We start from the raw sequence: 27,358 nt of genomic DNA, 5'->3' as shown, positions 1-27,358 counted from the left end.
AGTCACATGGCCCGTGCCCCGTGGCTCCTCTAGCTTTGAACACAGCTTTAGCCAACTCCCCTGGCTGTAGCATTTCTACCAGCGCCAATTTCTCTTCTGCTCTAGTTTTCTTGGAGTGTTTCCTAGGTATAAATGCCAACTTTGCAGCCGTTGTGGGCATTTCTCAGGAACTCTTTTAGAAGTTTTGAGGGAAGCAGACCTCGGCCCGTAGAAGTTACTTATTTTGCTTCTTGTTTGTGGTGGTTTGAATGAGAATCACCCCCCCCACACACACACACACCAGAGGCTCAGATATTTGAACACTTGGTCCCCTTTGTGAAATCTTCCTAAGAGAAGTATGTCACCGGGAAAGGGCTTCCATTGTTTGTAGGATCACCTCACTTCCTGCTTTCTCTCTGCTTCCTGCTTCTGTTTGAGGATGTCAGTTCTCGATTTCCCTATCTGGCCACTGTGTTTGCTGCTTGCTGCCATGCTTCCCCGCCAAGATGGACTCTAATCTCTCTGGAACTGTAAGCTGAAACAAGCTCTTTCTTCTATAAATTGCTTCTGAACATGGTGTTTTATCACAGTAGCAGCAACAACAGAAAAATAACTAATATCCTTGTTGGTGTGCTAAGCACCCTGACCAAAAGCACTTTAGGGAGGAAAGGGTTTCTTTCAATTTACAGCTGCCCCTATCAATGAGAGTCAGGGCAGGACCTCAAGGCAGGAATGTGGAAGCAGGAGCTGAGGCAGAGAGAGACCGTGGAGGGACATTGCTTGCTGGCTTGCTTCCAAGCTTATGTCTACCTACCTTTCTTATATAATCCAGGGCTACCTGTCTAGGGATGAAACTGCCCACAGCAGGTAGGGACATCTAACATCAACTAACAATCAAGAAAATGCCCCCACAGACATGCCCACGGGTCAATCTGATAGCGGCAATTTTTCTACCGAGGTTCCCTTTTCCTAAGTGTGTCAGACTGTCAACCGAGGTTAACTGTCACAAGCCACCCCTCCATACTCATATTCATAAGGATGACACAGAGAGGAAACCACATACCATTCTGTTGGAAAAGTTACTGAAGTTCTCAACCAACACCTGCTTGATCATGTCTGGCTCTGAAATGACAACGTGCATCCGACGGCCAAGATAGTACCTAGGAGGGGACAAACAAAACTGCTTTAAAATGTAACATCGATATTACCCACTCCTCCCACCTCCCAAAAGAATTCACGGAGGTTGAGGATGAAGGGTGGATGCTAAGAGGGGAATTAATACATAGAGATTGGAGAGTGGATAGAGATTGAAGGGTGGATGCTAAGAGGGGAATTAATACATAGAGATTGGAGAGCACAGGCTCCCATGGTAAGCAATTGTAGATCTGTGGTAAAGTGCCACCAAAGCTCTTCCCATCAACACTTGCGGACTGCCACCTTGTCCCAGAACTGGAAAGTTAGATGAAACACAGTCCCTGACTCAGGCAGCTTAGGAAAGACAGGTCAATAAATGTCAACACCCTAACGAGGGCTCCCGAGATCCAGCAGTAAAGTGGAGGGGAAATGGCCGAGTTTTCCAAACGTGAGAGATCTGCATTTTAGAACGAAGACATTTATACTAATTCTACACTAGAAGAAGAAGCAGACTTATTCTGTGAGACTGTGGGGATAATTAATCCTGCTTCAGGAAGCCTGAACTTTGTACAGGAAGTTCAGCAGATAGAGCATCTGAGAAGCCTCAGCCAGTCACCTGATGCTGGCGAGCTCTGGTCAGAGGAAGGGCTTTACAGATGCGGTTTATCTCTATGGACATAGAAGGACCCAACCCACCAAGACCCAGTCCCTGCCTCCGGGGGAGGGGGGGGGAGAAGACTTCATCTGATGGGGGTAACAGAATGGCAGTTAGCACACAGCAGGATGTTCTGGCTGGTGTGAGATCAGAGGGGACTCCTAGGTCAGTGTCTGGGTGGGTGGGTGGGGGGTGACATGAAGAATTCCCAGAGATGGTTCCCAAACTGAGTTTCTGAAGATGAGCCCGAGTTGGTCCAAGTAGTTGGATGGAGTAGATGTGTGAATGGGTTGGGCAAAGGAGTCAGCGTTAGCACTGGGTCAGGCCCCCTTCTGCTTGCTTAAGTACCACGGTTAGTAACTAGAAACCAACTGTTAACAGTGAAGTTGAGTAATTACGGGGACACCAAGCATGCTTTCAGTGTGTGAGATGGCATGTTCCTGGGTGTAACTGGCTGAGCACCATGGGTCAGACTTTAGAAGAGATGTAACATTAAAAAAAAAAAAAGCAGCTGAGTTTGCTCTAGTATTCTGACTCAGCTTTCGTGAGCCAAAATGGTGTTCATTTTAAAATCATTTTCCCTACCACCAAATAGGGGAAAAATAAGAAGAGAGGGGCTGGTGAGGTGGCCCAATTGGCAAAGTACCTGTCACATAAGCACGACGACACCAAGCACGATGTGAACTCCGGTCCCCAGCATTTATGTAAAGAAAGCTGGGCGTGGCAGTGCACCTCTGGAACCCCAGGGCTGGGAGAGTGGTGTGGAGACAGATGGATTCTCAGAATCACAGGCCAGCCAGCTGTGAGCCCCAGGCCCAGTGAGAGACCGTGTCTCAAACAGTAAAATGGGGAGTAATTAAGGCTGAAGCCCAGAATTGGCCTGTGGTCTCCACATGCTTGCACACACATGTGCACCCACATGCACACGTGCACGACACTTGAGTGAGCCGCACAATAGAACACATGTGCACACACACTTTTTACTTTTTTTTTTTTTTTTTTTTTTTTTTAGGAAAAAAGATTTATCTGTTTTCTATTAGGTACTCAGAAAATATGCAACCACGCAATCCTATTTTACAAAATTGTTAGGGAAGTCTGCGGACCACAGGAATTCAACAGATGCGGTGCACAGAAGGGGAGACCACCAACTAGTTGTACTGTTTTTAACCAAGAACACTGAGAATAACCCAGCCTAGCCATAAACCTACACTTTTCTAAACTCTGTGGCAGGTGTCGCAGAGTCTTCTGGGAACTAGAGCAAGCTACAGATGCCCAGCTGAGAAGAACAAACACTTACAGGGACGCTGTAGACATTAAGGAGGGTCCAGACCCTTCACCTCTACCCAAAGCAGGGCTTCTCAGACTTAAAGTGTGCATAAAATCACCTTCATCTGAAGAAATTTTAGCTGAAAAAAGTCCCAATTTGAAAAAAGATTATAAAAATTCAAGAAGAAAATAAATAAGGAGCCAAATGGACCTCAAATACGGTAAGCACACATAAACACACACCAAGGCATGTCACAACTGAGCTTCTGGGAGAAAGGTGCTAAAAAGAAAGAAGAAACATCTTTAAAAGGGCCCCTTGTGGGGATATTAAATCAAAGGACAGCAAATTTCTCAGCAGGAATCATGGAGACTGACCCTCACAAGATAGTTGGCTAGGTAAGAGAGCTTGTGCAAACGTGAGGTCTGAGTTCAGCTCCCAGAACCCATCATGAAGCTGGATACATCAGTGTTTCTATAACCCTAGTATGTGGAGACAGGAGGATGGCTGGGTGGCTTAGTTCTAGGTTCTGTGAGAGACCCTGTCATAAGAGAATAAGATGGGGGAGTGACAGCAAGATAGTTGAGGCCCTCCTACAGTTTCTGCATACACAGGTGCATGCACATACACACGCATGAACAATACACAAAGCAGGGGAGAGAAGGAGCAGGGAGGGGAGGGAGGGAGAGGAAGAGAGAAACAGACAGAAAGACCCCGGAAACTAGAGGACTGGAGTGGACTTGCTCAATACTGAAATTAAGTTCAGATTCCCAGCTTCCATGCAGAAAAACATCTGGGCATGATGGTTCATACTTGTAATCTAACACTGAAGAGGGGACAGGAGAACGCTTGTCAATCTTGTCAATCAGTGAGCTCCAGTTTCAGTGAAAGACAGTCTCAAAGTACAAAGTTGAGAGAGATAGAGGAGGCCATGCAGCATTGATCTCTGACTGCCACACACATGAGCACACGAGTGCATGTGTGCAGACATGTATATACACATGCACAAACATGGACATTTACACAGGTCAAAATCATGGAGGTCAGAAGGAATTGGTACATTGTCAAGTGGTACAAGCAAAGAATTTTCCATTATCTCTTTGGTGGATTTCAGGAAACAGATTTTAAAAAGCATTTTAAGAACAGCAACTAAGAATTTATCACTAGCAGATCTACTCTCAAAGGAAGGCTGAAGAAGGTTATCCAGTGAGAAGTGAAATGATAACAGAATAAACTTCCCAAAACAAAGACCACAGAACGGGTAAAAGGTGACAGACAGGCTGTCCCTCTGCCCACACACTTCTTAAAGTATGTTTGATGGCTAAAGCAAGAGCTGAAGTGTCAACTTTGGTCAGAGTACTTGGAGGGAAAGCTAGAGACAGTGACATTCTGAAGTAAAGAGGGAAGGTTTTCACATGGCACCCAAAGTGGCAAGGCAGCCACACCCATAGACCAAGATCAATTATGTATGCATAGTTATGCAACTACTAAAAATAAGACACAAAATGATAAAAATATTTAATAAATCAAAAGTAGGGAGTGTGGTAGCTCAGCCTTTGGGTGTACTTGCTGCTCTTGTGGAGGACCTGGGTTTGGTTCCCAGCACCCACATGGCAGCTCACACCCACCTGTAGTCTGATGCCCACCTGTATGGACCCTCGTTCAAATGCCCACATACTAGACAAAAGAAGAACTGCATAAGGGGACAGAAGGATAGGAAAGGGAGTGGCAGCTGACTGAAAAAGTGTGCATGAAAATGCTGTCTTGGATCCATTGCTTTCCATGTTGATTAAAAGCACTACTAATAAAATAAAAGTATGGGAAAACAGTCTGAATGGTCCTATGACCTCAAAAATGGAATTCATATTTTTAAATTTCCTGAATCTCCAGGCCCAGATGGTTTTAGTAGAGAACTCTTCTGAACATTTACAAACAAGTAACAATGCCTCTTGGCAATTTCTTCTAGAAAGTAAAAGCTTGAAACATGGCTCAGCGTCACTTCCAAAGGTGATAGGTATTATCTTGATACCCAGATGAAGACAGCAAAGGAGAGCTGCATGGCCTCGCATCTTGTGTGTCTTAGACACAAAAATCTTCAACAAATCAAATCCAGCAATGTGTAAAAATACTCATACACCACAGCAGCTGTCATCTTTGTTCTTAATCAACATCCACTTTCCTTTACCAAAATTCCTTCTTAATAAATCCCAATTTCGTCTCATTAAAGAAGAAAGAAAGAAAACTGGGCCAGCAAAATGGCTCAGCAAGTCTGATGACCTGAGTTCAATCCACAGGATTTACATAATGAAAGGAGAGAATCGTCTCTCATAATTGACCTCTACAGGTTTGCACACATAGTTCAGCACATGTATGCATGCATGTACACACACAAGGACACGGGCATACACACACATATGCAGGCATGCACACACACATGCACACACACTCACACGCACACATGTATTAGTTATGTTTCTACTGCTGTGATGAAACATTATGACCAAGGCAAGTCATACAAGAAGGAACCTAGTTTGGCTTATGGCTCCAGATGGATAAGAGTTCATCATGGCATGAAAGCCAGAGCAGGAGGCTGAGAGCTCACATCCTCACCTGAGAGCACAAAGCAGGGCGAGCTAACCAGAAGTGGTGGAAAGATTTAAACTTTTAAATTCCTGTCCCCAACCAGTGATGTATTGCCTCCAGCAAGACCCCATCTTCTAAGCCTCACCAAACAGCACCACCACCTAAGCCTACAGGAAATCCCATCCAAGCGACTATAGTATGGATGACTTTTTTGGACATTTAGAGAAAATCCACACAGAACCAACCTACCATGGAACCTAGTGGAAGAATGTTTTCCTAGCTCATGAGGTCCTAGATCTAGTTCCTATCAAAATAAAACAAGCAAAACAACACACACACACACACACACACACACACACACACACACACACACACTGTTGATGAAAGAAATCTAAGAACCCATGTGTAAATGCAGAGACAAACGATGTTCATGGGTTGGAAAACACTATAAAGGTCCAATCCTCCTTAAACCACCTGCAGATGTGATGCCTTTCCTCCCGAATTAATGTAATTTCCTTACACGAATTAATGTAAGCAAAGACAAACTTACTCTCAAATTTGTATGGAAAGACAAAAGATTAAGAATAACTGATTTTTTTTTGAAGAAAGAAGCAAGAGAAATGAGTATACCAGCAACTTGACTATAGCAGTTGAAACTACAGTATTGGCAGAGAGAGAGACACACACACATACATACATATTCTATGCATACACACCCATATGTGCAATATAATTGCATAAAATCTGAATAATCCCTGTGCATGAACTGAGTTCCACCTGCTGGTTTTGATAGCTAGTTATAGTTTTACCTGCATGTGTTGTAGATCGCCAAGGTGTAAACTAGGAAAAAAAGACACTGGACCTCCCTGTGCATTTTTCTTGTTTATTTATTTGCAAATTCCCATGCATCTATAATTCTTTCAAACTTAAGATAATTTCTTACAAGTCATTCAGGAGCTTGATGAAGTTTAAAGACATTGCCCTGTTCCCAGCCAAGCCTGTTCTACCAAGCTTGGGTGGGCCCCAGAAACCTACAATAAATACTTGCTCTCAGATTCTGATGCAAGAACATGGGGCCACCCTCCCACAACAGCACTGAGAACCTTAGCAGCTGGCTAAAACCAAGAACGGAGCATTCAAAGAAAGATGGGCCCCACCCAGGCCTACCAGGCCCTAGTCTTGGGCAGGAGTGGGACCAGTCACCTCTTATTTTAACAAGCTCCCTGGGGATTCTGATGCCATGGACAATGAACAGACTGGGACCCCGCCCTGATCTATGAACAGAGGACAATGCCCATTTGTATTTCCCCAAATCCTTAGATGTAAAAGAAAACTAGTTAGACTCTGGGAGACACTCATATTTTGGCAAGATATTTGTATTGAGTTTCTTATGATCAAAATAATTTTGTACACCCTTTGAATTTTTTTTTAAAAAGCAAAATAATACTTGTATATTCTGGTGGAAGGAGCCGCCACGGGAGTCTTTCCATATTTTTCTAGTAATATTACTAATGCTAAAACCAATTTTGCAACAATTCCTTTAGAATTGCCTCAGAGCTGCTTTATGAACCTCGGGAGGAAACTGGCCCCATTTTACATGTAAATTGTGTAATCTTGTGAATTTATGCTTATAAAAATGCTCATCTGTAGTTTGAGGAGCTCCTGGCAAGATCTTAAATAGAGAAAAATGTATTTTACTTCCAGAGTTGCGGCCTTCCTTTCTGGAGTCTGGAATGGCTCTACCACATGAGTCTGCTTACCACTTCTCCTGGGGAAGCCGCCCTCCCACCCTACGGAGTTCAGAAATCTGCTCTCTGTGTTTTTTTTAGTATGCACTTTGGTTTAAATGTCTCCACAAAAACCTTCCCTGTATTTAATCTTCATCGGGAGGGATGCCTTCAGAGGTGTATACAGGCAGGCCCTTCAGGGGCTAATTAGACCACAAAGGCTAAGAATAGATGGGTTAATGGGTGACACTGAGAGCAGATCCGTTATAAAGGCCACTTTGGTACACCATCTCCAGGGTGAACTCTTTTCACCATGTGGTGTTTTGTATCATCTTAGGACTCTGCGTGGAATGTCCATGTGCATCTGGTCAGAGCCTCTCTGCCTCCAGTATTGTGAGTTGGAGAAACCTTTCTTCTTTATAACTCATTCAGTCTGAAGTGTTTGGTGATAGCAAAAGGAAACAGAATGAATGGTATGTATTTTCCTGCCCCCTGTTTCCTGCTCCCTGAGGTGGTGTGCTCAGCAGGTGGGAGCCATGCTCACCTGTCACCTGTTGTGGGGGACAGTTTTAGACACAAACTCTTCAGACTATGTTGCAGCTGAAACCTGGGAGTAAAATCTAGGTGATTATTATAATTCCCTATTGATTTAATCCTATCAATCCTATTAATTTAGAAGGAAATACGATTCTTGAAAGTGAAGCCAATAGGGTGCAAAGAAACGTCCCAAACCATGAAACTGGTCAGTGATGTGTGGCTAGGTTGTGGGTCTTCCTCAGAACCTTTGTGGTCACAGTCATTAGCACTGGTGCTTGCTTCCTGCCTGGCTCTGAGCCTCCTACACTAGTTCCACCACCACATTAAGTTTTGAAGAAAATGGAAGAGGAAGCCATCCTACTCACTTCTAGAACAGGAAACTAAGACTTGCCCAAGACAAGGACCGTCTGACCCTGCCTCAGAGGTGTCCGTCTCTCCAAGATGGCCAACCTTCCCTTTCTCCCCAGACTAGCCTGGTCTGTGAAATCCAGAGCAAGCAGGTGTGCAAAGGGGCCAGGCAGATTCCAGCCATATTGTCTGTATCGTTCCCCCCCCTCAGCTAACTGTGTCTTTTAAAGGTGCAGTTGGAGAACAGATTCTTGCTTAATGGACCAGAAACTCCTTTCCAGCCTAATGAAGGAGGTGAGGGCTCACTCCCCGCTAATCCAAGTTGCACGTTGACTACTATAGGGGCAAGAAATTCATAACCAATTATTCATTTATATTTATTTATGCACATAATAATGTGCTTATTCAACCCCAAAGCACCTGGTTGAAGAGAAAATGTAGGCGAACCAATGAAGTATTGTGCAGTTAAAAATAACACTTATTTGACTTGCTTAATTGGTGGTTTTCTTTTATTTTTCTCTTAAAACACACACACACACACAAAACCACCACTGACCAGTCTAACCAAAATAGCACTGGTGCCTTCTTTCTGGGAATCATGACAAGCAAGACTGTTAGCATTAGCCTGGGGGCTGCCTGGCCTTGTTCCAGAAGGCCTACCTCTGGTAGAGGTGACCAAACTATGGGGCTGTTCACGGGATAGCAGTGGGGACATGTCACTCAAAGTCATATGGAAAGGCCCAGGCTCCACAACTAGATGGAAGTGTGCCTTGTAAAAATAGCACTGTGGGCCTGTTAATAAATAACAGTCAACTCCAGCATTAATTAGTACATTCAAGAAGTGTTTATTGAGCACATACTCTGCCAGGCACCCAGCTGACAAATTCTTGCAAGTCTGGAGAAAAATATACTGGGTGTGTATCTGAAGCAGAGAATTGTGGCCACTTCCCCTTTTCTCAGTCGTTGTTTCTTTAATGTCTCAGGATTTTGAAGTGTGTTCGTGACTTTTTGGAAGAAGTAGGAAGTGGGGTGTTGCTGGGTTGGCCTACTGAGGCTGTCAGGGGTCAGGGCTGAGGTGACAGTGCTGTGTCTTTGGGCACTGGAGCCTTGGGGACTCAGATCCAGGCCTTGTTTGTAATTAATAGCTCTGCTACCTTGAACAAATCATGTCTACTTTGAGGTCATGGTGAAGGTCAGCAGGAAGTTGGTCAGCAATGAAGCTGCTATTAGTGTGGACAGTGAACGGTGATGGCCCCTGACTATGAGAAATGAACTTATGGGTGCCCATGAGGGGATGAGCAGGTTCCCGATAAAGGCCTGACACCCCCACATCAGCAGAAGGGATCTGAACATGTGCATGATTGACAGGACCTGCCATGCACCACTAGACACCAGGTATCTAACAAATCCATGCCTTGGCAACAGCCGCCTTACTTCCTAGCAGTAAAAGATGCTACACGGCAGTCGCTGTCAGGGCCTCCACCTCACCTTGGCCAGATACAGAAATATCAGGAAGCCCCACGGGAAAAGGTGGCCGTGTGCTCTGGCAATGAATGCGACTCACAAATTCCAAGAAGTCCAGAGAAAGTTAATGAGAGTTAGCTGCTCTTGGACATTTGGCTTAAGCAGCGACTCCTGGACTCACAGCTACCCTGGGTTAGCAGCTTCCCCTGGGTTAATGGCCCCTGGGCTAGCTGCTCCTCTTGGTATGGCAGCCCCTCAGTGCTAGAGAGAAGCTATAATTTCCATATTACAAGTGGAAGGTACTGGAATCACTTTCTAACCCTCATGCCAACTGTATTTGAGCTTTGCTGCTTTTACTTGCAGTGGCTCTCAGCAGGGTGGTGGGTGGTTGGGTGGGGGTGGGCATCTGTTTCTACAAGGCCAATTCCCACGAAGGCCAAACCTACCTTCAGGGGACAGAAGGTGAGTATGTCACTGCACTCTCTGTAAGCTCTGATGGGTTTCCATTATTTGAAACAAGTGCCAGTTCCTTGGCCTTTAACCAGAGCCCTTCTGTTTTCCTACCAAAGTTCATGGATTCCTTTACAGCATCTGGTGAGCCAAAAGAATTACTTACCACTCTTGTTCTCTGAGTTGCTAGGTCCAACAATAAGACTCATGTTCTAACAACATAGTTGTCAGTTAAAGGGACACCCTTTCTACTGACCCCCTGACTGTCTTCCTAGCTTGTGTAACTCCTCTCTGGGGCTAGCATACAGTCTTAGATCGAGAGGGACAAAGTGTCACTGTGGGGAGTTGGATGCATAGAATCCTCAAACCACCTTTGACCTCAAGCCAAGGCTTCTGCCAAAATATCATCTCAACCAGTTTCCATGCTGTGGAGATCCTGAGATGGGTTTCCCAGAGGTCTCCTCAGGGAATGGTCTGCCATCTACTGCAGAGACAGCTAGTGCTATTCCTTCAGCTATAGGAAGCATTGACACCTGAAAGCCAGCATCCACTGACAGTAGATGTGTCTGACCATTTTGTCCTGTCTGGAGAGGACCCTGACAGCTCCTGTCTTCCTCCCATCGCAGACAGGTAGGTATCCTCGCAGACATGCCATCCCCCAAGCCCGTCTCATCGTCAGTCAGGAGTACAGCCTGCAAGACCTGCTTTAAACAACTCCATAGCTTTGAGTAAAGACAATCACCAGCATCCTGAGCCTAGAAGCCAGGACTCTATTGTGTGATGAGCTGTGGACCATCTCTGTCTCCTTTAACAGCAGCTTTCTGCATCCTTCCCCACCGCTCCTGTCTTCAAGACTTTCCCTGATGGTTCTTACCAAGTAGAGTTCACCTTCCCTTTTGTTCCTTATGCTTCCCACAAGGCCACAGTCAAGTGCCAACTCCCCCCAAAAGCTTTAGTGCTCGCAGCCTGAACCCCATGTTCCATTCCTGCTCTGTTTTGGGAGTACTATCATTTCCTACCAAGATCTCTCATGCACCTTGGACAGTGTCTTAGTTAGGGTTCTATTGCTCTGAAGAGACACCACGACCAAGGTAACTCTTGTAAAGGAAAACATTCCACTGGGGCTGGCTTACAGTTTCAGAAGTTTAGACCACCCTCATCCTGGTGGGAAGCACGGCAACACACAGGCAGACATGGTGCTGGGGAAGGAACTGAGAGTTCTACATCTTGATCTGCAGGCAGCAGAAGAAGACTGCAAGCCACACTGGGAGTGGCTTGGACATATGAGACCTTAAAGCCTACTCCCACAGTGACATACTTCCTCCAGAAGGACATGTCACTCCCTATGGCCAAATATTTAAACACATGAGTGTGTGTGTGTGTGTGGGGGGGGTGCAATTCTATTCAGAACACAGGCAGTGTCTGTGTTTCCCTTCCAAACCAGATGATAACTTTCTTTGAGCAGAGACAGCAGTGAAACTCTGTTGAGGGGAGGAATGGTGGCCTCTGCCACCACTGTCATCTCAGTGCTACACACAGACAGGGACATCACTATTGAGCAGACAATTCTAAAGAAGGGCCAATGGGGAGCATTGTGGAGATAGGACAGCCATCCCTGCTATCTTTTATCACTGGAAGATCAGTGCACAAGCCTGAAGAGTCAAGGACACAAAGTGGGTGCCCGTCCCACTTTGAGCAAGGATGGTGAGCAGAGGGTTGGTGGCAGGGGGCATTGCTTTTGGATCTGTTTGGAGACACTGGGTAAACCCTTCAGAATCTAGGCCACTGTCTCTATGTCTGGTCAACATCCCAAGTGTTAGATTAAAGCAGGTTTTCACCCTTCTTGAGAACAGTCCTGCTGACTGCTAGGAATATGCATGTTGGTCGCTAGGTAGGTTTCTAAGCATTAGTGACAACAGGGAGGCTAATGGGGTCTGGAGTCTCATACGAAGCCATCCCAGAAAAGGTCAGAGAATCATGGATCCACCAGGGTAGGCCTCAAGAAGAGGAAACCTCATTATGGTTTGCCCTGTTCTTTCTCAAGCTCATGCCGCCTTCTACATGCTTTCCTAGCCACCCCCACCCCAACCACACCCACAGCAACATGGGTGGGGCTTGCTCTATGAGAAAGGGACCACTGCAATGGTATAGTGTCTGGGTTCCCCGGGGTGGGGGTGGGGGCTTCCTGTGTTTCCCAAAAGGCCCTAAGCTTGTCTGCCAGGAGTCACAGGTCCAGGCAACGATCTACTTCTGAGTCTGTGGCTCAGAGGCCCCTCTTCTCCATCGTTTCCGGATGTAAGCAGGAAGATAGCCTCCCGGCTCCAGCCCTCAGAATCTTCATCTGAAAGATGAAGTATCCCCTCCCCCCAACCCCCGTCCTGGTGAGTTATGACTATATTAAGTTATAGTAAATCTTTCTCCAAAAACAGAGAGATGGCTACAGGAGAGAATTGGGCAGCAAGGGAAAAAATATCTGAAACAAAACCTATAATGATAAACCTCCCTCCTCTATTGAGTCTATCCGCCCACTTAATTTATTCAGTTAATAAAACGTATTCCCCAGAGGGGGACAGGCAGAGGTAAGCTGCAAGCCAATCTGCCTGTGTGAGCGGGGTATGTATGTGTATCTCATAACAATAAAAAAAAAAAAGAGTAATTAAGAGATGTATTGAAGTGTGTAGAAATCCTGAAGGACACAGAAGATTCCAATTCAAGTGAGTGTCCTTGGCGCAAATTTAATTCAATCGGGAATAGATAAATAAAAATAAAGAAAAAAACCCAAAACAAATTCAGAACAGATGTTAGGCAAGCTATTTTTTTCACAGTAAGAATCATAAACATGAAAAACAGCCTATAAGGCAAAGTTGTTGATGCCAACAGCATCAAGCCACTAAATAAATAGTTGAATGGTTCCACAGGGACAAAGAAACATTAAAATAGTCATTTGGCTGTCCCTGAATATTTTTGCCTACACGTTATGCCCAGGCATATATATATTCTTGGGTACTGGAGGGAGTGTGTGTGTGTGTGTGTGTGTGTTCCACCCCTCCTATTATATAGATATATAGAATATACATATACCTGGAAGTGTATGGCAAAATCATCTACCCCACAGGCTCAGAATACAAATAGAGAATTTGGTAAAGAGCATTGTTAGTTCTGCAAAGACAATGAAACCAGAAGAACCCAGTGCCAGGGAGGGACGTGCTGTTCTGAGCTGGTTGTGTGACAACAAGAAAGGGAAATTTTAATAAGAGATCCAGACATACCTGGGGAGAAACTAGGGCAGGGAGTATTTTTTAAAAGATTTATTTATTTTATATATGTGAGTACACTGTCATTCTCTTCAGACACACATCAGAAGAGGGCATTGGACCCCATTACAGATGGTTGTGAGCCACCATGTGGTTGCTGGGAATTGAACTCAGAGCTTCTGGAAGAGCAGTTGGTGCTTTTAATTGCTGAGCCATCTCTCCAGCCTCAGCAGGGAGTATTTTAAAGCATACATAATAGTAATTTAGAAACAGAAGGATGCTTCAAGATGATCATACACATAAGTGCGCGCGCACACACACACACACACACACACACACACACACACACACACACACACATTTCATACCTAAGTAAATGAGCGCAAAGAGAAGAGACAACTGGACAGGAGACACCGTCTCCCAAGAACAACCCTCACTCAGGAGGATGCACCAGGGCAAGGACTCTGGTTACATAAAAATGAGAGGCCTTACATACCCACATGCAGGCTCAGCTAGCCTTGAGCAGTTATAGAAGAGACTCCTAATGTCTAGGGTCTCCCACAAGATGCCAGTGGACTATAAGAGGTCTTTGAAACTCAGGCCAGAGAAGTACAGAAATCACCATTGGTCTGCTGGATCCCTGATGGCTCTGTCTCAGGGATCTGGGTGACCTTAGTGACCTCTGAATCCCACATCAATGGATCTATGATCCAGGCAGGTGCTCAAGTATGTTTTAAAGGTGACCAAATGGCTGAAAGATTCATGGGACTTCCTGGCTAAGAATAGCTGGGTCAAGACCGGATGATGGCTTCTAATCCTGTGTTCTTTCTGGTGCCCTAAGATGACCCCAGAGAGGTGGGCTCCAGGCAACTATAACACTTTGGGAGCAGGATGTGATCTGGCAGACCAGGGAGGACCTAACTAATTCCTTTGCTAATAGAGCACCACTGGTCCCACCAATACACTTTTCCTTTATTCACCCTTCAGATCCCAAGATGACCTTCTGTAGTAGACCTTTCACAGTTTTATACTTCAGTGGGCCAGCCCCTGATAAGGACAGTTATGATTCCTCTTTCTCTAAGGTTTGATTTTAAGAGAAATTTCCCCCTGTTCTTTTTGTTTTCTAGAAAATATCAATTACCCAAATTAGTGAAATAAGATCTTCCTAAGGTTTGAGGTTTCCTTGGGGATACATTTGTTGTGAAGAAATATGTACCAAGAGGCAATTCATTTAGTCACTTAACAAATATTTAACAAGCACCTGTTATGTGCCAGACACCGCTCTAGGTGCTTGGAATAACAGGGTGGGCAAGAGAGAACTTCTTGTTGTGGAGTTTACATCCTGTCAGGACAGCTTGACAGTGAACAGACAATTAATTATGTTGCATGTTGTAGAGGCAAATATCCTAAGGCTTAGAGATTCTGTCCAGTATCTTGAGGAGAAGTGGAGTAGGAGAGCTTCAGAGATTCATATATGGTGGCTAGTCTTTTTTTTTTTTAATGTTTAGATTAGCATAGAAAGTGATGGCTTCTTGTTGGCATTTTCATACATATATGTGCCGTTACAGTTTGTTCTCATTCATTTCCCTCCTTGACTGCCCTGCTCAGACCCCTCCCTCTCTCTAGCTGGTCCTTCACTTCTTTATTAATCCTCTTTCAGTTTCCAATCACATGTGCTCCATCACCCTCTTTAGCTCCCACTTCTCTTTAGATTCTTTTCTTCCCGTCTTGAGATCCTCTTTCTAGTTTCATGATCTACACACACACATAGACACACACACACACACACACACACACACACACACTTGCACACTTACATGCTTTAAAGTCTGCGTTCCACCAGAGAGAGAGAGCATTCTGCAATCGTCGTTCTGATTGTCTGGCTGATTCACTTACTGTCATGATTTCTAGATATACCTGTTTTTCTGAAAATATCATGAGAGAATTTTACAGTGGTTGAGCCTGATTATCAACTTGATTGCATTGAGAAATGCCTAGGATATTAATAAGGCACGGCTTTGGGGGTGTCTGTTTGGGAGTTGCCATTGGACCACAAGGGTTCTGCCTTCATGATGCATTCATCTATTCACAGATTCAAAGTTTAAACAGGCTAGGGAGAGGTGGTGGAAACTGCAGAAGGTGGGGCCTCATCAAGGGGAGTGTCAAACTATGTCTTTGAAGGCATATCTTGCCTTGGAACCTTCCTATCTTCGCTTCATTTCTTGGCCACCAAGGGGTCAGCATCCTCCTCCCAGCCCCATGCTAAGCTGCTTCAGCACAGAGTTGTCCACGAAGGCCTTGCATTAGTTACTTTCCTGATGCTGTGATACAGGTTCTAGAGGGAGGAGCTTCTTTTGCTTTATGGTTCCAGGGGGAGAGGCCATAATGGTGTGGGAGGCTCGGCAGCGGGAGCAGGAAGCTGAGAGATTGTATCTTAACTGCTGACAGGAAAAAAGAGAGAGCGAACTGGAAGTGGGGTGGGGATACACATTCTTAAAGCCCACCTCCCCCTCCAGTGACGTACTTCCTTCAGCAAAGTTCCATGTCCTTAAAGTTTTATAAGCTCCCCAAACAGAGCCACCAGCCAAGTGTTTAAATACATGAGCCTATGGGGGACATTTCTCATCCAAACCACCACAACCCTGAAGCCATGAGCTAGGTTGCTTCACCTGACATTCTCTCACAACAAACAGATACACCATTAAACCCAGTGCACACTGCTTAGGTATGGCCTCTTCATCTTAAAGTCACCCGCGTTACTGAACGATAAGATCAGCTCAGCCAAGGTTGAGTCCTGTTGGGTGGTTACACAAGAGACTATATTGGAAGGGTGTATCCCACTCTTAAATTACAACATTTGATATGGAGACGGGCCCTGGGGATGATGATAAGTATTTCTTACAGTCATAAAAGCAAGGGAGGTAGCCAGGAGTGTTATCTCACGGGGCCATGAAGAGCCTCAGAAAAGGACATCCAGGGAAGAGTTTTCTGGAAGCAGTAGCACAGTGGATAGGCAGGAGACTTGGGTTTTGGGCAGCAGGGAAATGCAGCTGATTTGATGAGAACACAACACCTTGATGGAACATGAAAGTGTGGACAAAACCCTAGGCCCAGTACAAGGCCTCTGAGTGACAGAGGCCACAGATGCTCTGCATGAAATGATAATACTCAGTCCATAAAGCCGTGCAAACACGCACATCAAATATACCATGATGCCATGGGGTGACTGGCTACTGGAGGTTGGGAAGAGAAGGAGAAACGTATAAAGGTCAAAGGGAGCCTGTTTTCCATATTCTACTTCTAAAAGATATTATGGAAAACAAAGGAGTCCTGTATTCAAATAAACACCCTAGCTTGAGTTCTCGCTTGCAGACTTTCCAAGTGTGTTACTCCACACGAAGCTCACTGAGATAGAACAGTAAAGAGGTGTGTGTCCCTTGGACTCTGTCTCCACCGTTTGACTAAAGAGAGACCCTCCCCTTTTATTTTCCATGTAGCCACCATGTGATTGTTCGTGGAAGTGGTCCAAAGGACACACTTTAGGGAATAAGCCCATTAGACTATCAAGGGATTAGAGACAGAAGATTCCAGAGTCCAGATACACCCCGGAGCTCCCATTATCCCTTTCCTTTCCTCTGGCAGAATGTGATCCTTAGAGTCTTGCGTCCCTAAGTCACATTGAACCCGAAGTCATTAACAGCCCTTGTACTGTCTGAACGCTTGCACCCTCCAAATTTGTATGTTGACATTCTAATCCCCCAAGGTAATTATATTCAGAGGTGAGCCCTCTGGGGGTGATTATGTCATAAGGGCAGAGCCCTTTTAAATGGATTAGTACCCTTATAAAAGGACTCCAAAATTGTTCCTTTACATCTTCCATGACGCAAGGACACCCATGAACCAGAAAACTAACACCCACTAGACCACCAAGCTGCTGGTGCCTTGATATTGAGCTCCCAGCCCCCAGAACTGTGAGAATAAACTTCCATTGTTTGTAAGTTACCCAGCATCTGTTATTTTGCTATGGCAACTGGCTGGACTATGGCACATTCCAGCTGATTACGGCAAGCGTGAGACCCTTTTCTCCATTGCCATGTGCAGTCTCTTCACTATTACGGGCCACCATTTATTCTCTGAGCAGTCATTACTTTCCTTGTGGTTGTGACAACATACTAGACGAAGAATGACTTAAGGAAGGAAGGTTTGCTCTGGCTCTCAGTTTGAGTCATCTACAGGCCAGCCTAGCAGGAAAGGAATGGAAGCAGAAGCTTGAGGCAGACGCTCGCATTGCTGCACCCACCATCAGGAAGCAAGCACTGATAAATGCTGGTGCTCGGCTGGCTTTTTGCTTATTTACTCCAGGATCCCAAGCCATGGGGGTGATTTCACCCGTATTTAGGGTGGATTAAATCTCCCTGCCTCAATTATCCCATTCTAGAAACCGCCTCATTTGACATGCCTAGAAACAATCAGTATTCACCACCACGGAACTCCTAGCCAGTATCAGTGACTCAGGTTGGTTCGCCTTCATTTTTACGGCCCAAAATCTCCCTCAATGCTGTTGTTTTTCCTATAGGACGTTTCTCCTGTAACATTTTCTGTCTGTTTTCTTCCCCATTTCTGATGATCCAAATCACTGTTTCCCCAGCATAACCTTATCGCCTGCTCTTCTCTGTTCTGTCCTAGCCAAAACCTCTATGCTCCTTCCAAAGCTTGTGTGCCTGGGTACATACTTCTCTGTGGGCCCCGTTGCATTTGAAGACATGTGGACTAGTCACTTTCTCTCAGTGACTATGTTTTTGCAGGGACTTTAGAACACAAAGGGAACATCAGCTTGCCCCCTTCAGCAAATGGTCTCAAAGCTAGAATAGGCACCTATGGAGGAGCTCAGAGACTGTATCAGCGAGCTACCAAACCTGGTCTTGACAGATTGAGAATGAAGGGTCAGCTCTGTGGAGAGATGTTGTACATAGCACACAAACAAGAACCAGAAGAGAGACCCAAAGGCCACAGTGAACACCTGGGAAAGAGGAAACTTCAAGGGGTGAAGACAGAATGGAAGACACATAGGTTGTAAAGGACTCAGCAGAGAGGACGTAAGAGGAGAAGCAGCTCAGGGTGGAGACTGCCGGAGGGTTACTAAAATGAGCCACGGGACCGCGCGCAAACATCAATTGATAATAAGGCTGGCTTCCTTTTTGTCTTTGTTTTGTCAAATGCTAGCTGGTTGGTTTACAGCCAGCAGAACGTTGGAAGGGAATGGGAGTCAGTGCGTCCTACATACCAATCAGAAATGCAGGGTTGGCACTGGCCAGTTGAGTTCCAGGAGTTTCTCCAAGGAAGAAAGTATATTTTTTTTCCTCTGGAGTTCATTCTCAAGGTTTGACAACAACAGTTACCACCTCGGCATGATGGAAAGGGATGGCTACACACAGCTACAGACTATCTTCCAAAAGGCAAAATGATGGGGGCTACTATAGGAAACAGCGCCGAGAGCTCCCCAGCCCCCACCCCCAATAAAAGCAGAATTGCTATCTGATGCTGTACTTCTCCTTCTAGGACGAATGCTCTACAAATGGAAAGTAGGGACTTGAAGAAGCATTTGCATGCGGGTGATCATGGCTGCATCATTGAACTGAGAAGCAGGGTCTTGGGTTTATACTTGCACGTCCACAGATATGGCTTTGTTGTTTACTGGAGCCACATGGTAGAAGCTCGGCAGTGTCCACCAACAGCAAACAACACAGCATGGGGGATATACCCAGTGTACAAAGTTTTCTTTTCCTTGAAGAGGAAGAAAATTCTGACACATGGGGCAAGGTACATGAGCCCTGAGGACATCTTCCTGAATGAACAAGTGCTGTGCAGTTCTGTCACAGAGACGGGGCAGGAGAGGGGCACAGAGAGGACTGTGTTTGCTGTGGATGACATTTCTGTTTGCCAGATGAAAGCACCTGTGAGCATGAATGACCGTGGTGACAGTATAGCTCCGTGAACGTGTTTAGCAGCACTGAGTGGTACAATGAGAAATGGCCAAGATGGTAAATTTTCTCGTGTATATTTTATCACAATAAGAAATGCCCTTTAGGTATACAGCCTTCATGCTATTAAAGTATCTGCCTTTGTCTGAGAAGCAGGAGCCATTAATCCATCAATCCAACAGGCATCCTTCCCGGTAGATTGTAGGTACAAGGAAATTCACCCTCTTCCAAATTAGATCAAACCATTGTTCTGTGAACGTTCCTTATGGCTTCATGGGCACCAAAGCCTTGGCAGTCATCAACAGGGTTGGAGAAGGGCAAGATTCAGGATGCTGAGGAGGAGATGAAACATCTTATTGGGCTCCAGACTAAAGGCTATTATCTCCTTCAGTGATTTGGGGAAACCAACTCTAGCAGAGAATGCAAAGATTTAAGGGAAGGGAGCATCTTTTTGCCTGGGGAAGAATATGAGAGTGATATTGACCATTGGACATAGCTGTGGACTGACAGTAAGGCAGAGATGGGAACTTGGAGAGTTAGAACCTTTAAAGAAAAGTAGATTCACTCATAGCTACCTCTTTGGTGGCTCATATGCACCAGGCATTGTATTACCAAAGCAAAATGCTGAGGGGGAGGGCAGGAGACCCTTGTCTCCACCATCTTGTTAAGAAAGGCAGTTTTTACTCAGTATCAAACTGTCTAATTCCCTTGCAACTGGGTGGCACCTAGAGGTGCTGACAGATGTTACAGCCCGGAAAGACCACAATGCCCACATCCAGCTTGCATGCAATGGCAGGCTGCCCACCAGCCATTGGTTCAGAGCAAAAAGTTATTAGGTTCTTCTTTAGAAAAGGCAAAAATAGGATCACCAACTAATAGCACCTCCCTAGTGGTTAATGTGGGGTCTGGAGAATGCCAGAGAGCCACCTTTATAGATAGTCCCATCAACTGACAACTGATCCCAGGATGAAAAAAACCCACACTTGTGGGTTACAAAATCCTTGCAGTTGGAGGACAAGATAGAGGAGATGTTGTTAGGAATGGGGCCTTGAGACGCCAGGAATAATCAAGGAAGTTATTTTAGTAGTTAAGTTTCTATTATCTGCCCTAGGCATGGAAGCATCATAAAACTTGGTGGTGCCTTGCCAGGGAATTGCTTTGTGCGCATAGCTGTGGAAATGTTACACATAAGACTGATCAGGAATAATTGGAATGCATGGTAAACAACTCAAACTCTCCAAGATTTAAGGGTCCTAGAGGAAAAACAAGAGAACTCAGTCCATTTTAATGAAGAACTCCAATCATTCAGAATTTAGTAGAATTTCACTCACGTCTGATGGATGGCATGTGACCTTGTGTGTTTGAGCATTTAGGCCAATGTTTGGTTTTAGACATTTAGATTCCACAGTTCATTTTCTCCAGTGAACAATAAGGTTTTGGACTATATTTAAATCATTCAATGGTCCCCTCCTCCTCCTCTCCCTCCCCCCTCCTTCATCACCCTTGTCTTTAAGGGTTTTATTTTGTTTTGCTGGTTTTGTGCTTTGAGACTTGTCATAAAAAGTACTCCAGGGCCAAGGGATGCTACTGACTCAGAACTGAATCTGTATATCTGCAGCCTAGATGGGCCTTGAACTCGTGATTTCCCTGCCTCCACCTCTTGAGGGCTAGAATTACAAGTCATATGCTAACATGTCTGGGTTGTTCAAGAGTTTTTGAGAAGTTGAAGGGGATTCTTGGCTCACCGATTTTTGATGAGAAAGAGACTTTAAGTTCTATATGATTGGCTGTTTATTGCTTATTTGAATTTACAAATGATTTTTTTTTTAAATCATGAAAGCAAAGATGGTCTGTCCATCTTTTTGGACAGAATATAAATGCTGTTTAACTTCTCAACTAATTAAGGTTAAAAAGCCACTGGAATTGGTTAAGTATGTGCAGTTCTTGAGACTGTGCGCTGGGGTTCTTGACAGGAAACATTTGCATAAGCTCTGTGTTACCAGGACGTATTTCCAGAAGAGAGTCTGCCTTGACAAATGTCACAGTGATTCATGACAGTGTTATGTAACTCTATTATGCATTTTGGGTTGAACAACTTGGATTTGTTGCAGGTACAATTCAATTAAATGTGGAATTTTTTTATTTGAACTGATTAGGTAGAGACAGAGCTTTTTACAAAACTCTAATGTGAGCCAGTCTTTTGTTTGGGAATACATCTGTGCAGGTTGTCATGTGGGGATAAAGGAGTTATTGATGCTACCTCTGACTGTCACCGCGGAGGAACTCCCTCCCTCCCACTTGAGCCTCGTATGCGCTTCTCTGCAGTAGATCCGGCTACAGACATCAAGGAAGACAAATGGGAAGATCTGTAGCTGTCAGCCTGGCTCTGTGGTGCTCCTCATCCCTCCAAGGTGCTCCATCCTTACCTTAGCCCCTCCCACCCCCCATGGACCGGAAGCTACACCTTCCCAGGATCGCATTAGGAGAGCAGTTTCCCTGGTCTGGGTGTGCTGCAGACAGGACGGGCATTTTCCTCACAGGAGGTACTAGGAACAGAGCTGGATTCTCAGTTTGGGCAATGCTATGCTCTGGCTCTCAGAACTGAGGCTGCACGTGTGACTCATCCCTGGGCTCAGAGCCTATCTTATGTTCCCACCAGCTCCCTTTTCAGGACCCAGAGGCCTCTCACTTGAGTCCTAATGTCCAAGAAAGACTTCTATGGCAGCTGCTTGGCTGGTCACGTGACTACTATCAGGTGACCTCCCTCTCTAGGGGCAGCCTTCTCCTGCCCATTCCACCTTGGCCAGTGCTTGCTAAAACAGGGAGCTGCCATTTCTCACCCTTCACGTGAGTCCAGCCTGTAGCCCGCAGGCTGCATGTGTCCTATGACAACTAGGAACAAAACTGGGCACATTCGACATACTGTCATGTCAAAAGGGCGCGCACACGTGGAACCCTGCACACTCCCCATCAGCTGGAGTGATTTCATTATCCACAGCCCCATCTGCTCTCTGTCCCTAATCCACCCCCCACCGAAAGGGGACAGTTTCTAGGTCACTCTCTTTTCTGCCCCGTTTCCTTGGGATTTTAGCTACACTCTGAGGCAGGAAAGCCACACAAATTCCTTAGATACCTCTATCTAACGCAAAATAGCTTAGATGTCGTAAATTGCCAATTAATACATTATTTCTGTGAGTGTCTTAGCTAGATTCAGGTAGGGCTGAAAGTAATTTCAGTAATAGCTGAATGTGGGCTTTTGAAGATGAAGAAGAATGATGCTCTCAGGCAGGAGGTGCTAACACTGGGCATGGAGCCAGGTGTGTGAGCCCTGTCTCCAGAAGTCCAGCTCTGCCACTGGGATCTGCTGCAGCTATCCACAGTGGACTCTTGCTGACTTTATCTAAGCTCTCTCTCTCTCTCTCTCTCTCTCTCTCTCTCTCTCTCTCTCTCTCTCTCGCTCTCTCTCTCTCTCTCTCTGATGTTTCTTCTAACATAGACTAAGAAGAGATGGGTCATCACCTGCGGGAGGTTGCATAGTTCCCACTACCTGGAAGAGACTATCAGATAGCACTTGGTCTTTGCTTTTGACACACTAGTGGTTATGCTGGTTAAATTTTCTCAACTTAGCTAGAGTCAACTAAGAGGGAAACTTAGTTGTGGGATTGCCTCCATCAGAGTGCCAGTAGGTAATATCTGTGGAACATTTTCTTAACACTGATGTGAGAGGGTGGAGTCCACTATGGCGGAGCCACTGCTGGGCAAGAGGTTCTGGGTAGTACCAGAATGCAGTTTGAGCAAGGCAGTAAGCAGCGTTCCTGTATAGTCTGGCTCCGTGTTCCTGCCTTGAGTTCCTGCTCTGACTTCCATTTACGACGTACTGGAAACTATAAACAGAAATAAACCCTTTGCTCCCCAAGTTGCTTCCATTCTGGTATTGATCACAGCAGCCTTAAGCAGACTAGTACAGTGATTACAAAGTTGTTTACTGAGACCTGAGCAGCTTGCATTTGCCTTCCTTCTCCAGACCTAGTCTCAGTGACTCTTGGAGAGAATAAGGCAGTCGTTTTACAAAACTTCCGTTTCCTGCGTGTGTGAGTGGGAGCTCTCTCTTTGTGTGAGCTCTTGTGCGCCCATGCACAGTCCTAGATCACAGTGTGGTCAATCATCTGTTTACTGAGGTTCATCATTAAACAGAGTGTCAAGGTCACTGATCCAGTTCAAATCTCCCATTTACCTCTAAGCAAACAGAGGGGAAGTGAATGGTTGGCCATAATCCATTAAGCTAACCAGTGACGGCTAGAGAGAGTGGAACGGGAGATTTTCCTCACCCTCCTCTTCTGCCACATTCTGTTGAGCGCTTCGGAGGCTGAATCGATACACTTCTGTTCCTTTTGAGTATGAGTCACAAAATACAGTAGTTGTCAAAAAAACACATCATGTTTTATGGCTATTGCTACATGGAACCAGCATAGATGCCCAGCAAGAGCTGAACGGATAAATAAAATGTAATGTTACACACACACACATATATACTCACTCTCTCTCTCTCTCTCTCTCTCTCTCTCTCTCTCTCATACACACACACACACACACACACACACACACACACACACACACTGGAGTTTGCTAAGCCATAATGATGCTATGAATCTGATAGAGCTGGAGATCATCATGTTAAGCAAAATAGGCCAGACTCAGAAAGACAAGTATTTCAAACCTCTCATTTATTGAATTTAGACTTAAATTTAAATATTGGGAGGGCTATGATGAGAGAAAAGGAACAAGACAGGGTAGTTGCTGTGGGAGGGAGGCAGATGTATCACACATATCTGCAGCATCTAGGGATGTGTGTGTGCGTGACAAAGAGACAGAGAGCAACAGAGAGACAGAGAGAGACAGAGAGAGGGAGAGAGAGAACTATGAAGGGAAGAAGAGAAATACTGAGAAGAGGGGGAAGTGGGTAGGAGGGTGAGAGTCAAGTATGTACAAGGTACAATTATACACCTACATGAAAATGTCATAATAAAATTCATTATTTTGTATGCTAACCAAATATTTATACTAAAAAAATATCTGCAGCATCCATCACTTACTTCTACTTTGTTACAGGAAGAGGACAGGGGAGTAACACGTGGCAGGAGATACATGTGGTGAGAGAGTCGGAAACACAGGGATCTAAGCCAGCTCCAGAGACACCCGTGGATGGAGACCAGGAGACAAGATGCTCTGCCCCATAAGAAGAATGGAAGTTTGGGGAGATGCCCCACCAGGGGTGTCCAGAGGCTATGACCCTAGAGGGTAAGCGGGGAATCAGTTCAGAAGTCACGAAAGCATGGCTCTAACAAATGTACCTGAGGATAATTGTCTACTTATCAAGCCCTGCACTTGGCTGGGAGACGGTTGTCTTGTTAGCCACTACTCTCCTGTTCTCTACCGTTTCCTACATCTGCCTGTTGTCAGGGTAGGCCCTTGATAAATAATGTTCCCTTAACATTCTGTCTTAATTAGGATTTCTAGTGATAGGATGAAACACAAGGCAACCTGAGCAGGAAAAGGTTTATTTCAGCTTATACTTCCAGATCAGAGTCCATCACAGAGGGGAGGCAGGGCAGGAACTCAAACAGGGAGGAGTCTGGAGCCAGGAGCTGATGCAGAGGCCATAGAGGAGTGCTACTTACTGGCTTGTTCGATATGGCTAGCTTGATGTGTTTTATATACACCCAAGGACCAGCTGCCCAGCCGTGATACCGCTCCCTGTGGGATGGGTCCTCCCACACCAATCATTAGTTCAGACAATACTCCATAGGTTTGCCTACAGGCCAGTCTTATAGGCATTGTCTCAGTTGTGGCTCCCTCTTCTTGGGTAACACTAGCTTGTGTTAAGTTAACATAAAAATAGCCAGCATGTATGCAATAACAGTTATAAATTTCCAGGAACTTAAACATTGTGACCAGGCCTAGCATTTGTGACCCATGAGAATATTAAAGTGTACTTTATAAAACAACACTCCATGACTATGGCCTCAAGGCCACCAGGTCTCGCTCTCTTTGTTCCAAGCTCAGTTGGCCTGCTCTTCAGCACAATTCAGCAGAGCTCAGGATAGTCTAACAGTGAGGCTGGTCTCTGGGCCCCAGCAGCTAGACTGCTGTGTAAAGACTTACATCTCTATGAGCCATAGACTCCACTTACCTCACACCCCATACAGACTCATGTTTTCAAATCCAATGTATTTGGATGTCTTGCACCATGTGTGTCTGTGTATTTGTGTATGAGTGTGCCTGTGTATGTGTCTCTGTGTGTGTATGTGTCTGTGTGTGTGTGTGTGTGTGTGTGTGTATCTGTTTGTTTGAAAACCATCATCCACATCAGCACAGTCTAGCAGGTCACACCCTTCCAATCCCTTCAATATCCAATGTTCTTGTTCCATGGCAGAGTTCCGGGAACTCTCCCTCATGTGGGTGATACCGCCCTTTGACTACATAGAGCTAACCTTTCTCTCTCTGGCACTCCCGGCCTTCACCTTAGTAAATGGACACAGTGCTTAAGGGCTCTTTTTTCAGAAGTCTACACGTCAGTAACTTTCAAAGCATAAATACTCCTGGGAAACAGCACCGTGGTATCCAAGCTGAAAGCAACCTTATTAGCGCCACCACAAATGCCACACTGTCTCCCATACGAATTCCAAAGCTCTCCACTATCTCCCTGCCTCCTGACAAGGTGCTGTCAGATCACTCATGCTAACTAATTAACTCATGGTGCTAACCCTCCACATTAGAAGCGTAGGCGACACCTGCCCGTCCCGTGGTGTGACCTGTGAAGCTCCCTGTCAGTCCCTCGTCCTGGAAGGCATATTTGCTCAGCACTTTGACATTTTTGTTTTCCAGCACAAGGACTCATAGTTTCCTAGAGATTGATTGCTTCAGGTTCTCATACACAAAGAAAGAAACACAAGTTGCAAAGGCACTCTTGGAACATCAGCTGCTGCTAGATATAAGGAGTTTCACACAAACCATTCAAATCCGAGTACCCAGTAAGGAATCCAGACCAGTAGATAGTTCAATAGAACAGAGGAGTCAGAAGTACTTATGATATAAAAATTCCTGAGTAATGATGTGTGAAAATGTGATACTTTAAGCCATTTGGAAAAGGGTGAATTTCTGAGTAGAACCATCTGGAAAAAATTAAGTGTGTATCTCCTATGAGTCAGCTTTCTGACATGGTAACAAAGCACCCGAGGTAATTAACTTACGAAGAGAAAGGCTTCTCTTGCTCACGGCTTTAGAGTTCCAATCTATGACCAGGTAACTCACTGCTCACAGATGTCTAGTGAGGTGCCCAATAGGAGCAGGGAAAGCGCATGGCAAAGTGAACTGTTCATTTGTGGCCAGGAAGAAAGAGAAGAGGGAAGGGCTAGAATCCCACAGTCCCCTGTGAGGGTGGGCCCAGAATGACTTCAAGGGTTTCCCAGCAGGCCTCACCTACTAAAGATTCCACAACCTCCCAATATCACCACTCTGGGAGCAACACCTTGTACATATATTAAATATAAAGGGCTACTTACTTTAATATGTAAAGATTTCTTATGAATAAATTAGGAAAATATGAACTCAGCACAAAATGGCAAAAGATTCTCCAGAAAACAAAACACAGTGAATTTTAAAAGCATAAAAGTGTTCAAAGATGTTTAAGATAAATAAATACTAATTAAAGTAGCAGTAATATGCCATCAAATGGTAATACATTTCTGACCACTTATTTTGATAGCAAATATGTGAAAAAAATCAAATTTTCTCATGTTCTATTTGTGGGAACATAAGTTGATATATGCCCTAGAGAGAGCAATTTAGTAATATCAAAATAAAAAATGTATAGAGGAGAAAATTCCTTTCCTAGGGATTTATTCTACGGACATACTCAGGCAAGAGAGTAATATTGTATATTTGAGAATATTCACTGCAGTGTTGTTTGTGAAAGCAAAAGG

General features: G+C 45.0%; 1 protein-coding gene and 1 long non-coding RNA gene across 10 annotated transcripts in view; one reads left to right on the top strand and one right to left on the bottom strand.

Moving 5' to 3' along the window:
* The window catches only part of Tbxas1 (thromboxane A synthase 1, platelet), a 220,432-nt gene that overhangs the window by 101,331 nt on the left and 91,743 nt on the right, over window positions 1-27,358 (bottom strand). For all 9 annotated transcript variants that reach the window (XM_017321499.2, XM_017321500.2, XM_011241280.3 and 6 more), the window contains one exon: window positions 1,043-1,139. In XM_017321499.2, the coding sequence (XP_017176988.1) occupies window positions 1,043-1,139 (97 nt within the window). The remainder of the gene's footprint in view (window positions 1-1,042; window positions 1,140-27,358) is intronic.
* Gm52859 lies at window positions 17,318-21,524 on the top strand. The gene is made up of 2 exons (XR_003956281.1): window positions 17,318-17,910; window positions 18,955-21,524. It is a non-coding gene; the product is annotated as a predicted gene, 52859 (long non-coding RNA).

Source organism: Mus musculus, chromosome 6, assembly GCF_000001635.26.
Source record: "Mus musculus strain C57BL/6J chromosome 6, GRCm38.p6 C57BL/6J".
In the NCBI taxonomy this organism is placed as follows: domain Eukaryota; kingdom Metazoa; phylum Chordata; class Mammalia; order Rodentia; family Muridae; genus Mus; species Mus musculus.
The sequence above is the reverse complement of the archived record's forward strand: the minus strand, read 5'-3'. Positions and strand labels throughout refer to the sequence as shown.